At 37.4% G+C, this 16,043-nt stretch overlaps 1 protein-coding gene across 1 annotated transcript in view; it reads right to left on the bottom strand.

Annotated features, from left to right (window-relative positions):
• TMEM132C (transmembrane protein 132C) overlaps nucleotides 1-16,043 on the bottom strand; it is a 594,712-nt gene that overhangs the window by 263,723 nt on the left and 314,946 nt on the right. The window contains exon 3 of the mRNA XM_063454339.1: nucleotides 1,608-1,754. Coding sequence (XP_063310409.1) covers nucleotides 1,608-1,754 — 147 coding nt within the window. The remainder of the gene's footprint in view (nucleotides 1-1,607; nucleotides 1,755-16,043) is intronic.

Below are 16,043 nucleotides of genomic sequence, written 5' to 3'. Positions count from 1 at the left end.
AAAGTAGGAAAATTGGCATGCTTAGCATAACTCTAATGGCAGAGATAATTTAGTTTAATGAGGGCCATGTGAATAAGTAGGATTCTTAAGGATTGAGCAGTATTTCTGTACACTCACTCACGTCTGCCAAGTCGGACAGGGCCAAAAGATGCTTGAAACATTTCAGCTGTTAATGGCAGACGATATAATGGGTGCTTGTTGGAAACAGAAAGGTTAATTTTAGGGGCACTGGTTAGGAAATTCTACCACTTGCGTTTTTCATTTAGACAATAATTGAGAAACACTTTTCTGGATAGCATGGTGTTTGGCGATATATAAACGGCAATAATAATAATAGGAGAAGCAATGATTTTGCAATGCTAAATCAGCATAACAGATTAGCTCCTGGAAATTCTGGTGACCACAGACTATATGTAATGATGTTGGGATTGCATCTTGCAATTATGAAGTATGCCCTTGGTGAATCTGCATCATAACATTAACCAAATTAAGTCCCAGTGGTAGAAGTGTAAGGAAGAACAAATCTTATTAGAATTAACAGAGAGGTTAAAACCTTTTTCGCATTTAATGAGGTCGAACAGGACAGTCTTAGGGCTTAGGGGAACGTAGTTCCAATTCTGTGACTGCTCTGATCCTTCCTAATTCAGTGTATACAATATGATGATATACAAATCCGACTATGCTTCATAAAAATAAGAGAACTATTTACATGGTCTAATACGCCTGATGGTAATTAAGACATTAGCTCTAATTTGCATAATCAGTGCTTACCATTCTTCATGGGTTAATTAGACATTATGCAAATACGGCCAGGATTGTAGCATGTTATATATATGTTTGTTGCTTCAAAGTTGAGGAACATTCTTTTGACTCTCAGAGGAATGTACTCTCAATATTAAAACTGCATCTGAAGTGCTCTATTGCTTTTTCTTTTCAGCTCTTCAGAGAGACAAGATGAGTGGTTTTTTTTTTTTGTTAATTTCTACTTTTTATCTTATACACTTTGATGAAACAAATACTTTTTCGATTTCTTGCGCTACATTGGTAGAATATTCTGGCACTAAAAAAATATTCAAGTCAGCTCCATTCCAAAATGCATTTATTTCCAGCTTTTCTATTTATGTCTAAAATGTGTATTATTTTCCATTCACTACATTTACATTTTTATTGAATAGCCCATCTATAGTTTCTTTACTTTTCTAGTACCATGATCATTTCCAATTCATCAGCCATTGTTAAGGTTTCTATAGTATAAGGCTTCAGAAGACCCCTTCCTTATGTATATATTATTGCTTATACAAAAAAAAAAAAAAAATACATTACACAACTAATTCTAGCTCCATATTCGCCAGATGGTATATAAAAGGAAAATACAAATATATACAGATGCAATGTTAAGTGGCAATAAAGGCACCATTGTTAAAATGAATGGTCAGGCACGGTACAAGTCGTTTCAGTTTATTGTCTACTCTGGAAATGAATGTCCTGGTGCCTATAAGCAGATGGAAGTGCCGTTAACTGAAGTACCTCTATTATTCCAGACTATAGGTTTAACAGCCTCATTAAGCTAAATTATAAATCATACATACAAATAACGGGGAAAGTACCTGCTCCTGGGGCTTGGTCCTATTCTTTGACAAATAACTGAAGTGGTAGAATGTTTTCCTCCGTTTCCAAGCTCCTGTTGAATGTCCCACTGTCGAGGGTCACTGATCTTCACATTCAAAATGTTGACACCTTTTTTCACCTTGGCCCTGTATTAAGAGATATCAATTTAAAGCTTCCATTCAACAAAGGATACTAAAAATGTTTTTGTTTTTTTTAACATTTCATTAACCCCTTAAGACCGCAGCCAAATGTACAAGTTGTGAACGAAACAAAATGTAAACAAAACCTGGCATTTGCGCTATATGTCTGTCCAACCGTAATTCACCTCTTTCATAGTAAATGCACCCCCCCTTATTATATATCATTCAGGGGAAACAGGGCTTTCATTTAATATCAAATAGTTAGCTATGAAACATAATTTAATATGATAAAAATGGGAGAAAATAAGATTTTTTTAATTTTTTTAGTTCTACATGGCATTTTAACTGTCAATGTCATAATACTGTTTGCTTTTACTGCAATAAAATACACATATTTGTATTCAGCAAAGTCTCACGTGTACAGGTTTTATGGTGTTTTGGGAAGTTACAGGGTCAAATATAGCACGTTACATTTGAAATTGAAATTCGCCAGATTGGTTACGTTGCCTTTGAGACTGTATAGTAGCCCAGGAAATAAATTTACACCCATAATGGCATGTCATTTGCAATAGTAGACGACCCAAGGTATTGCAAATGGGATATGTCCAGTCTTTGTTAGTAGCCATTTGGTCACAAACACTGGCCAAAGTTAGCGTTAGTATTTGTTTGTGTGTGAAAAATTCAAAAAACGCCAATTTTGGCCAGTGTTTGTGACTAAGTGGCTACTAAAAAAGACTGGACATACCCCATTTGCAATACCTTGGGTTGTCTACTATTGCAAATAGTATGCCATCATAGGGGTTATTTTCATTCTTGGGCTACCATCGGGTCAAAAAGGCATCGTAAGCAATCTGGCGAATTTTAATGTGATAAAAATGAAATACAAGCCTTATATTTGACGCTGTAATTTTTGAAAACACCATAAAACCTGTACATGAGGGGTACTGTTGTACTCGGGAGACTTCGCCGAACACAAATATTTGTGTTTCAAAACAGTAAAAAATATTGCAGCAATAATATCGTCCGTGTAAGTGCTGTTTGTGCGTGAAAAATGCAAAAAACGTCACTTTTACTGGCGATATCATCGTTGTAATACATTTTACTGTTTTGAAACACTAATATTTGTGTTCAGCGAAGTCTCCCGAGTAAAACAGCACCCCCCATGTACAGGTTTTATGGTGTCTTGGAAAGTTATAGAGTTAAATATAGTGCTAGCAAATTAAATTCCCTATACTTTCGGCATGGGTTGTCAGGCAGGTCCGGCTAATTGTAATTAATTAGGATACCTAATTATGTAAAATTATTACATAAATATATGTGTAGAATTAATATATGTATATATATACATATGTGTATATATACGTATATATATATATTTTTTTTAATATTTTTATTTATATATATAGGTATATATATATATAGTGATATATATGTATATATTTATGTATATAGATATATATATTATTTCGTTCTACGTGTATTTTGATATATATATATATATATATATATATATATATATATATATATATATATTAATATCACAATACAGTTAGAACGAAATAAAACACATCTATATATTTTTTAATATTTTATTTTTAATTTTTTTAATTTATTTTTTTACGTATTTACATTTTTTTATATCATAAATAAATATATATATAACAATAATTATATATATATTTAATCAGTATCAGTCTACGTGTAATTTGATATTAATATATATATATATATAATTATATATATATTAATATTAAAATACACCTAGACAGTGTGTATGTGTGTGTGTGTGTGTGTATGTGTATATATATACTTAGATCATATATACTTAGATTATATATATATTATACTTTTGCCTAGATTAGGTGTTTTTTAAAAAAAAAAAAAAAACTTTTACAAACTAATAAAATCTGTCAACATTGAAGTTGCTGTTTAGTAGATAGGAGAGTGCGCTGGATCTTGTGTATTTATTGTATAATATGGCCCCCAGCAGCACCCCATTTAAGCATGTTTAGGTGAGTGCAACCATCCCCCCATGTTTCCTATATATATTTGGGAGTCTAGCCAACTCCTTGGTTCTGCACCCCTCCCTGTTACAGGTGCCTCATCTCAGGTCCCTATTTAGCCTTGTACTGCAGAGAGCCTCAGATGGAATTTTTTCCCAAGTAAGTGGTTAATCTCATAAGAGCAGACATTAGACTGTGAGAGTAGGACCTGCCAAAGATGGGGTACATTGACGTTGTGGCAGGCTTATGCAATGTATGATCATATAATGTAACTAAATCCCCATTTTTTTTGCCTAGATTAGGTGTTTTTTAAAAAAAAAAAACTTTTACAAACTAATAAAATCTGTCAACATTGAAGTTGCTGTTTAGTAGATAGGAGAGTGCGCTGGATCTTGTGTATTTATTGTATAATATGGCCCCCAGCAGCACCCCATTTAAGCATGTTTAGGTGAGTGCAACCATCCCCCCATGTTTCCTATATATATTTGGGAGTCTAGCCAACTCCTTGGTTCTGCACCCCTCCCTGTTACAGGTGCCTCATCTCAGGTCCCTATTTAGCCTTGTACTGCAGAGAGCCTCAGATGGAATTTTTTCCCAAGTAAGTGGTTAATCTCATAAGAGCAGACATTAGACTGTGAGAGTAGGACCTGCCAAAGATGGGGTACATTGACGTTGTGGCAGGCTTATGCAATGTATGATCATATAATGTAACTAAATCCCCATTTTTTTTGCCTAGATTAGGTGTTTTTTAAAAAAAAAACTTTTACAAACTAATAAAATCTGTCAACATTGAAGTTGCTGTTTAGTAGATAGGAGAGTGCGCTGGATCTTGTGTATTTATTGTATAATATGGCCCCCAGCAGCACCCCATTTAAGCATGTTTAGGTGAGTGCAACCATCCCCCCATGTTTCCTATATATATTTGGGAGTCTAGCCAACTCCTTGGTTCTGCACCCCTCCCTGTTACAGGTGCCTCATCTCAGGTCCCTATTTAGCCTTGTACTGCAGAGAGCCTCAGATGGAATTTTTTCCCAAGTAAGTGGTTAATCTCATAAGAGCAGACATTAGACTGTGAGAGTAGGACCTGCCAAAGATGGGGTACATTGACGTTGTGGCAGGCTTATGCAATGTATGATCATATAATGTAACTAAATCCCCATTTTTTTTGCCTAGATTAGGTGTTTTTTAAAAAAAAAAAAACTTTTACAAACTAATAAAATCTGTCAACATTGAAGTTGCTGTTTAGTAGATAGGAGAGTGCGCTGGATCTTGTGTATTTATTGTATAATATGGCCCCCAGCAGCACCCCATTTAAGCATGTTTAGGTGAGTGCAACCATCCCCCCATGTTTCCTATATATATTTGGGAGTCTAGCCAACTCCTTGGTTCTGCACCCCTCCCTGTTACAGGTGCCTCATCTCAGGTCCCTATTTAGCCTTGTACTGCAGAGAGCCTCAGATGGAATTTTTTCCCAAGTAAGTGGTTAATCTCATAAGAGCAGACATTAGACTGTGAGAGTAGGACCTGCCAAAGATGGGGTACATTGACGTTGTGGCAGGCTTATGCAATGTATGATCATATAATGTAACTAAATCCCCATTTTTTTTGCCTAGATTAGGTGTTTTTTAAAAAAAAAAACTTTTACAAACTAATAAAATCTGTCAACATTGAAGTTGCTGTTTAGTAGATAGGAGAGTGCGCTGGATCTTGTGTATTTATTGTATAATATGGCCCCCAGCAGCACCCCATTTAAGCATGTTTAGGTGAGTGCAACCATCCCCCCATGTTTCCTATGTATATATATATATATATATATTATATATATTAATATATATATATACAAACATTGCTCCACCCCATATATACACACTGCCCATCCATACACACAAACTGTACCCCTCACACACACTGTACCCCTCACATACTGTTCCACACAGATTGTACCCCTCACACAACCTGTAATCTGCAGGCACACACTGTACCCCTAACAAAGACACTGCACCCCTCATACAACCTGCCCCCACAAACACTGCACCCTTCACCAACACACTGTACCCCTCATACAACCTGCCCTCACACACACACTGCCCCCTTGCACACACATACACACTGTACCACTCAGACGCAAGCTGCCCCACATACACACACACTGCACCCCTCACACACACCACATTCACCACTCACACACACACATATTGCACCCCTCATACACACACTACTGCCCCTATACCCTTCTACAACCTATGTCGCAGCAGATCCCAGATAAGTTGTCAAACTGTTTTTAAACAGTTTTACTCCTTACTCTGAGAGGGCACGACGTCACTAGTGGCACCATAACCACTATAAAGTGCTGTAGTGGTTATTGTACCTGGATTGTTTCTTTAAATAATCTATCAGTGCCCTCCCAAGATTAGGTTCTGGCTCTGTGCTTGAACAGGAAGCAATTCTGCTGAACAGGACCCAGTATATGCCGCTGCCCTGAACATATATACAACCTAGAATATTTTTTTACTTCGGGCACCTTGGAAAAATATTAAGGGTGCCTTGAACCTAAAAAGTTTGGGAACCACTGGCTTTTAGCATAACTGGTATTTACATAAAAAAAACCACTGCCCAGAAAATGGTCAATTCTAATTTTCTTTTACAGGGTTATTCAAAGGGAATTCAAAGTGCATTTAAAATTTAAGGTCAAAGTAGCTAAACTCTAAGCATAGCTTTCTTAGATTTTTCAGGTTCTCCTATCGTAAAATTCACTTTGAATTCTCACTTTAGTGAATAATCCTGTAGGTTGACATCTATTCACTCAACTTTGATAATGAATACTATGACATCTAGTAATTTACGTCATTCCATGCAAGTTTCTCTATACGCAGAGTCACCAGGTACGATTATTTTATGGGCTATGCCTTCATTGACTCTTCATTCTACTGCCAAAATATTTACCTATGTTGACAATGGAAGTTGAAAAAGATCCAGTTCAAATGAGCCACGTATGGAGTTGAAGAAATACTGATAATAAGTTGTAATCATTGTGTATTTGTATCTATATTTAAGGAACATTAAATACAGATATTGCAGAAGATCTTGCCATTTAGCCTGTCTTCAGTTCATTGCACGTTCATGTAAATACCAATAATTTGCATTGTTTTACATAGAAGGCTGCTGTCCGAGAGCTGTGTGTTCCATTCTGAGTGCTTTAAGCAAATAGTTATCATGTATGTGGTGGTCACAGAAATATGTTTTCACATCCAAATAACCTTAGCATATCCTGGGAGATAAAACTTTAAGCAAACGATACCTAGCCAAATCAAATATTTATATTTTTTTCAGCATCTTCTACTTTAAACTTCTGACCAGCATGATTCACATGCAAGGGCTAAGCGTATTCATAGATGTATTTAGACCCCAAGAGTGTTAATTACTATTATAATATGAAATTGAAATGTATTTGACAAGTGCAGCTTTGCCTTCTAAAAATGTATATATATATTTAGAATTGCAACCTATTGTGTAATAATGGGTTGTGGATCATAAAATTCAGTAAATATGAAAACCTATTGTTTGTAACTCCAGCTAAAATCAAAGCTGTAGCTTAAAGGGCCACTCTAATAACTGTAACCACTGCAGCTAATTATAGGGGCTATGGTGCAAATAATCTGCAGGCTTCAATCCTTCAGTGTGTGCAAACCATTATTGAGAGGTACACAAAACATAGTGGCCTGTGCCAGTACACAAAGACTGCCCTTTCTGGTGCCTCTTGGCTAATGCAGAAGTGGAATTCTGTGTTTGTCAATACAGAAGTATTATAAGTGTCAATGACAGATTGAAGAGTACTGGGGGAGATCATGGTTTAACACAAATTATAGTAAAGGTGCCTAAAGACTTTTTGCCATAACCATTAAAATGAACTCTTGTTGCTAATGTAGTCTATACCGATATAGTAGCATAATTTTATTGTCAGCATATTTTTAATCTCACATGCTTGACTGTATTTTTTTTCTTAATATATCTAAGAGGTAGCATAGAAGACTATTAAATGAACACTCTAAACTGATAAAGCAATTCAGATTTGCACTTTCATAAAAGGATGCCTCCATACCTGTCAATCAGACCACTAGGAACATTTACGTCCTCTTCCGTTAGCTCCTCTAAGCAAACAGAAGTGGCTGGCATGCTAGGATAGAGTGCACCCGCTAATACTTCTCAATGACCTTGTCAGGATTGGTGTGGAAACGAAACATGCAGACTTTAACACAATAACACATAAATAGACAAGCCGTGTACCGGTACTTAGAGTGGCCGGACTAATGGTAGAGGAGTCAGAGAAAATGCCGAGGTCAAGGACAGGAGAGATAGGGATACACGATATACATGTCAAAGTATAAGAGGTGGCTGGCTGAGCGCAAGCCGCAAAATATACCGGCAGTGCTGCCAGTACATTGCTAATGCTAGCACTCTTTTTTTGGGTGGCCTGGGGGGAACGTGCCAAGCCAAAATTTTTATATTTTGGCACATTCAACAGGAGTCAAGGAACCATTAATAGAAAAAAAAAGTTTTATTGTGCTATAATATTTTGGAATATTTACTCTAGACTTCATCTTAGAAGTCTGACATATATATCCCCACAAATTTGTCAACACCTATAGTTGATGAACAGAGATTTCCAATAATCAATGCCAATGTTTTTTTGTTTTGTATTTTCAACTTAACCCCTTAAGACCACAGGGCGTACATTAACGTCCTTTTTAAAGTGGCTCTAAACGTCGCAGGACGTAAATGTACGCCCTCCGGGTTTTTTTCACTTACCTGGTCGCCGGCGATCCCACGCGAGGACCTCACAATCACATGGCCGGGATAACTGCCTGCTGCATTGCCAGCAGGGGGACTAACTGTAATGACAGTTAGTCCCCCTGCTGGCTGAAATCAAATTTAAATAATTAAAATAAGTGTAAAAAAAAAAAATATATATATACTTAGATCATATATATATATTAGGGGTACAGTTTGTGTGTATGGATGGGCAGTGTGTATATATGGGCTGGAGCAATGTTTGTGTATGGGGGTAATGTGTTTGTGTAGGGGGGGCAGTGTGTGTATGGGGTAAATGTGAGTATGGGGGGGCAGTGTGTGTGTATGGTAAGCAGTGTGTGTGAATGGGCCAGTGTGTGTGAATGGGCCAGTGTGTGTGTATGGGGGCAGTGAGTGTGTATGGGGGTAATGGTCTTGTGTAGGGGGGCTGTGTGTGAGGGAGCAGTGTGTATGTATGGGGGAGTTATTGTGTGGTGTGGGGTCTGTGGGGATGAGGGCAAATTCATGAATATATAATTTTTTGTTTTTAAATTAAAAATAATACTTTTTATAACCCCCTCCCTACTTACCTTTGCCTTGGAGGGAGGACATTTCATGCAATCATTGGTGGTCTGGTAGGTAAGCCCTGGCGGTCCTAGTGGTGAGAGTTCACTCTTGTGAGATTCGGAGCGTTGCCATGGTAACCATGGCAATGCTCCGAGCTCGCGAGAGGAGAACCCGGTGGAGCTGCAGGTTTGAGCTCCCCCGGGTTCTATCTCTCTCCCTCCCCTGCTGGCTGCCAGCATTACACTGCTAGTGGGCCTGCAGAGCCGTGGGGAGAGGTAGGCACAGTTCCCAGTACTATCATCATAGCACCGGGAAAATATCTTGCGGCTCCTCTGTGTGCCCATCACGCAGTTTGGGAATTGCTGCCATAAACCTTTCTATATCATATGTCGTTGTAGTTGAAGATGTGAAGATTATCCTTCAATACCCTCACCAGGACAGTTTTTATAGCTAAAAGTCTTAAACGGGATACCCAAAATGTTTTGTTTTTTTGGGGTTGTTGGAGTTTTACTCATTGCTATATACATGTGAGTATTGTGAATTTGTGCCTATGTTTTGGCTTTAGAGCTATCTCAGCATTGAATAATTAACACAATTTTCTGCCCTTGAATTGATAGTGTTATTTGGTGTGGGCTGTGACACAACTTCTCTTCCCTTTGTCTCCTGCCACTAGGCATCACTGCTAGAAATAGCTGACCTCTATGAACTGGTTGGAATTATGATAAATGTGGTAACTACAAAAGAATTGATCATGTATTTTGACTCCTAGTCACTGCCCCAATTATGTTTCTATTTCATTAAAGGGACACTGTAGGCACCCAGACCACTTCAGCTAACTGAAGTGGTCTGGGTGCTGTGACCCTTTTTCACTTAGTGCTGCAATGTTAAACATTGCAGTTCCAGAGAACTGCAATATTTACATTGCAGCTCAAAGTCTTCCCTCAGTGGCTGTTTAATAGACAGCCACTAGAGGGCCTCCTGCAATACAAACTGACTTTTATCCGTTATCTGACACTAGACATCCTCACGGACCTCCAGCATCAGATTTTCCCCATAGGAAAGCATTTAATAATGCTTTCCTATGGGGAGGTCTAATGCGCACACGGTCATTGCCGTGCATTTGCATTAGGTCTCCCCTGCTGGCTGACATCAGCGGGGAGGGGGGCCAAAGTGAGGGGGACACTCCAGGAGCCTACAGTGCCAGGAAAACGGGTTTGTTTTCCTGGCACTATAGGATCCCTTTAAGCCCATTCATTGGTAGAAAAAAAGCTTACGTCCTTCAATTACAATGACTTACCCCCATCATTACACCAAAACCATTTAGCCAACAAATAAAAAACATAGAATCATATTATGAAGTGAAGCATTCTGTTTTAATTCTTATTGTTTCCACTGATAGTATCTGATGGGAAATTGTTAGAGTCCATCCAACTTTGCTTATCTATCAACATCTTTGTCCAAATTCACTATTCTTCATTGCTTATATGTAAGAATTATATAGCATTATCTCTACCTGTGATATATCAGCTCTGCTTAATCTGTTGGCGGTCTTAGACTCCTTGATACCCTCATGCTTTGTTTGACAGTAAATTACTTTCTAAATCATTGTTAATAGGTTTGACATCTGAGTTTGTTTTATGATTATTATAGCTCAAAGTGTTTGTTTTAATAGTGGGATTCTCCTACAGTAAAACCAATGATCAAGCAATCTTTCTACCTTCTAAATGTGCAGAATATTCTACCGCTAATTAATTAGCAGATAAAAACTATTAGCAACTGCATTTTCCCACCTAACAATAATTTAAAAATACATTCAACAAAATATGTTTTTTTTTTCTTATTTTCAAATTGAATCACTTACAATCACTTATCAAATACAAAAAGCAATAAAAAATAGCAATAAAATAGAGTAGTTATACTTTTTCAGTATATGCAGTAAAATATTCTCTCTATTGAAGGAAAGATGAAATTATTCTGTTGATGACCCAATATTTATATAGAAGGGATGACAAGGTAATGCCATTCCAAATGCGAACTGCTATGGTTTGCAGTTCAGCTGCAAGAGATAGAATTCTTAAACTGGAAGAATAACTCTGATGGGTCACAGCTGGTTTTCTCCATCTGCTCCAACACAGACGGCTTACATTGTGTTCAGATTTACAGGCTGTAGCTGTCTGGTTGTATTTAAAACAATATTTGTAAAATGGTAAATGTTTAAAATCAAACTGCACGATTCCTTTACTTAAAGGTCTGGATATATTTAATGTTGAAATTGTTTTTGGCTAATATTATCTGTAATAATCTGGACTGTTGATGAAGGAAATCAAACATCCAGATGTTAAATCTAAGAGTAACATAACCCAGGTGTGGCAAATTTCTTCATTTTATCATTACCGTATATACTCGAGTATAAGCCGAGTTTTTCAGCACATTTTTTTGTGCTGAAAAACCCCAATTCGGCTTATACTCGAGTCAATTGTCTGTATTATGGCAATTTGCATTGCCATAATACAGACAGGGGGCTGTGGGGGCTGCAGAGCCTTTACTTACCTCTCCTGCAGCTCCTGTCAGCTCCCTCCTCCTCCGCGCCGGTCCGTTCAGCACCTCTGTCAGCTCCAAGTGTAAGTCTTGCAAGAGCCGCGGGGTCATAGTGCGGCTCTCGCGAGACTTACAGTATGAGCTGACAGAGGTGCTGAACGGACTGGCACGGAGGAGGAGGGAGCTGACAGGAGCTGCAGGAGAGGTAAGTAAGAGCTCTCAGAGCCCCCTCCACTGAACTGTCAATGCCACTGGACCACCAGGGAGTGAGATCCCCCCTCCCTGCCATGTATCAAGCAGGGAGGGGGACGAATTTTTTTTTTATAATAAAATAAAATAATAATAAAATAATATTTAAAAAAGTATAAAAAATAATAATAATAAAAAAAAATTATATAACAAAAAACATTACAATTATAATAATTAAAAAATAATAATAAACCCACCCCCACCAAGGCTCTGTATCACACTCTGCACTCATACATACACTGCATTCATACACACACACACACACACTGCACTCATATACACACACTGCATTCTCATACACACACACACTGCATTCTCATACACACACTGCACTCATACACACACTCTGCACTCATACACACACTCTGCACTCATACACACACGCTGCACTCATACACACACACTGCACTCATACACACACACACTGCATTCTCATACACACACACACTGCATTCTCATACACACACACTGCATTCTCATACACACACTGCACTCATACACACACACACTGCACGCATACACACACGCTGCACTCATACACACACACTGCACTCATACACACACACACTGCATTCTCATACACACACACACACTGCACTCATACACACACACTGCACTCATACATACACACACTGCACTCATACATACACACCCTGCACTCATACACACACATGCTGCACTCATACACACACATGCTGCACTCATACACACACACACTGCACTCATACATACACACTGCACTCATACACACACACACTGCACTCATACATACACACACTGCACTCATACATACACACCCTGCACTCATACACACACATGCTGCACTCATACACACACACACTGCACTCATACATACACACTGCACTCATACACACACTGCACTCATACATACACACTGCACTCATACACACACACTGCATTCATACACACACACTGCATTCATACACACACACTGCATTCATTATATACACACACTGTAAATAAAAATTAACATAATTTTTTTAGGATCTAATTTTATTTAGAAATTTACCAGTAGCTGCTGCATTTCCCACCCTAGTCTTATACTCGAGTCAATAAGTTTTTCCAGTTTTTTTGGGTAAAATTAGGGGCCTCGGCTTATATTTGGGTCGGCTTATACTCGAGTATATACGGTATATGTTTTGAGACATTCCAGGCAGGTTATTTGGAACAGGCAACAGAAAGCATACATTATTATTACGAGTATTTTATTTAAAGAGCAGCAATAAATCCAATAGTATCAAATACATTGAGGGTTTGATAGCATAGTTTTTCTCACTTCTGCCCTCACTTAATGTCTGAACTAATCATTTTTAAGGTTTTCCATATGGGCAATATATTAAAGTGAGACTATCCCAGCATTACATTAAAGTAGAACAATAAGCACCATAACCACAACAGCTCAGCCTACTAGGTAGGATGCAAAGAGGCATACCCCTACTTTTTGTCAAACCACTTTGGAACAGTTTGAGGAAAAGTGGGCTCTCCCGAGTATCAATAGCCAACCCCTCTTTAGCTGATAATAGGACATTTAAAGGGGCATTGTACTCACTATAACCAATTCATCTCTATGATTTGGTTATAGTGTATGGAGTCCCCTGACTCCCCCCCCCCCCCAACTCCCCCCACCCACCTCTGTTTAGTCTTAATCCATTTTAGAGCAATTTAATGCTAAATTGTTTCTGGTCACCCACAGTCAGGCCTCTTCTGGAGGTGTGGCTAAAGCAGAGATTACACACTTCCTTCTAGTCATGCCCTTCATACCATCGGTTGGAGCTCTGATACCCTAAAAACAGTCAGCTGACACTGTCAACCAATCAAAGCTGCCAATTGCTGTTCATGCAATTCTCACCTCATTGTCCGAAGCAACACAGAGGGGAGGGGCAGCTGGGAACTCTCATTTAGCATTAAAACATAAAAACATTAACAACTATTTAATGCTGAACTAAGTTATGGCACCAGGGGATTCCAGACACTATAACCCGTTTAACGAGATGAAGCAGATACATTGCCTACTGTGCCCGTTTAACTAATTTTAAATTCTATACAACCCAGACAAAATTGATTGGCTAAGAATGCTGAGGGTGGGTTAATCTAGCACTCTCATCCAATCATTAATATCCACATTGTGTATATTCTGCAGTACAAATGCTCCTCACTTGCCGACCGGGTTCCGTTCGTACAGAAATTCCCCGAACGTAAATTCACCGAACGTAGGCCAGCTCTCTAATGTGGGAAATCCCGTGAATCCCCACAGTAGAGAGAGCTGGTCGTAAGTGTGAGCGATCACAAAACAGGTAGGTCACAAAATGAGGATCACCTGTATACTAATATGGTTGCAGAGTTGCTAGGTGGTGGGTGCCAGAGATTCACAGATTTTGTCATAAAAACAAAAAGTTTCCTAAAGGTCCCTTAACTATTTATTGTTCTGTCTTCTCCTACTTCCCACACCCTTGCAGCGCTACATCTAATATAATATTTTAAAGTGCCTCACATATTCTTAAGTCTTTATTCTATCACAGAAAGATTAAGACAGAGTCAAACAGAAGTGAAACAGAATTGTTTAAAGACTTCTTTTAGGAACAGTTTTTCAGAAAACTGGGAAATATCATATAAAGATTCATTGCTCAATAACCATTACAATGAGCTGTAGTGTTTATGGTGAATGAGTGTCCTTTTAATAATATTGATAACTATAAACACAAACATATATAACTATACTTATTTTGAAGCCACATTGGTTAACTAGGGACTAGATTGGACTAAATTCAAACATTTTGGGGAGGAAAAATATAGATGAAAAAGAATAGCAAATATGTAATGGGTATGTTATATCAGAACAAGGGCAGCCTAATTTGCTAGATCCTGCAGAGTATACAATTTAGAACCTCATTTATCTCATGCTTTGCTTAGTCAACTATGATGACTTTCAGTGTTTGACTGACGGAACACTGATGGAACACCTCAAGTCAATGCAGTGCATTTTGCCAAAAGTCAGCCAGAGAAACTGTCCTTCCTTGAGTAGGATATTGCTCAAGAATGCACACTGACTACAAGCTAGTGACTCTACAAAGTGTATGAAATATCCAGTTGGTGCCACACCAGTTATCAAAAAAAAGATGATTGTCTCCAATCATCATGGCATTATCCATTTGATACAGCAAGAAGGAAGGAACTGTGGTACTTTTGAGAGTGAACTGGGCTCTAGCAGCTGCTTTTGTCCTGTGTCAAACATGAATGCTGAATCAAAAAGAATAAAAAAAGTATTTTCATGAAATCATATTAAAAAAAAATAATAATCATTTTAAATGTTAAAGAATATAGCCCTCTTTCTTAAATTGCTTTCTTATTTGCTATATAACAAAACATTTTTTAAAGTTTATTTAATCTTTCATTGACATTATTGATATTATTGGCATTACGTATATATATATATATATATATATATATATATATATATATATATATATATATATATATATATATATATATATATATATATATATATATATATATATTTTGCTGCAATTTTGTTTCCTATTTAAAAGTCAATAAATATTTCCAACTATGTACTCCTTAGCTTTTTTCCATTGTTCGGCGAAAAGCTTTGGTCTATTTACTACTTATTTTTACTGTAAGAATATCACTTAAATCTTTAGTATTTTTATGACCAGCATTCCAATTCTTTTTCAGTTGGATGGTTTAAAGAAAATAATCCCGGGGGGAGGAGTGAATTGTGGTGTCATGCTCATTAGTGATTGAAATGCTACTCAAAACATTGCTTGTAGAACAGTCTATGTGGGTCACTTGTAAAGTGCATGGAAAGAAATGTATAAATATATAAAATATGCATTTTCTCAATTTGTTTATAATTTAATACAGCCCAAAAAAATTTCAATAATTAATAGCGATGCTGAATGTGGATATATTCGTGCAAAAAATGAAAAAGGTCAAAATATCCTGCCTGTTAGGTTAGCCTAGATCCCTGACCTGTTATAAAATAATTTATTATTTATAGGACTAATCTCCATTGTTAAAGGAATCATTGTTTTTACCACTTCAGTAATTCAAAGAAAGATTCAGAAAATAATGTATTTTTTAGTACCAGGAATGTTTCTTGCACAGACGGTTC

Source organism: Pelobates fuscus, chromosome 5 (genome assembly GCF_036172605.1).
Source record: "Pelobates fuscus isolate aPelFus1 chromosome 5, aPelFus1.pri, whole genome shotgun sequence".
NCBI classification, from domain to species: domain Eukaryota; kingdom Metazoa; phylum Chordata; class Amphibia; order Anura; family Pelobatidae; genus Pelobates; species Pelobates fuscus.
This window is presented reverse-complemented; position numbering and strand designations above follow the sequence as displayed.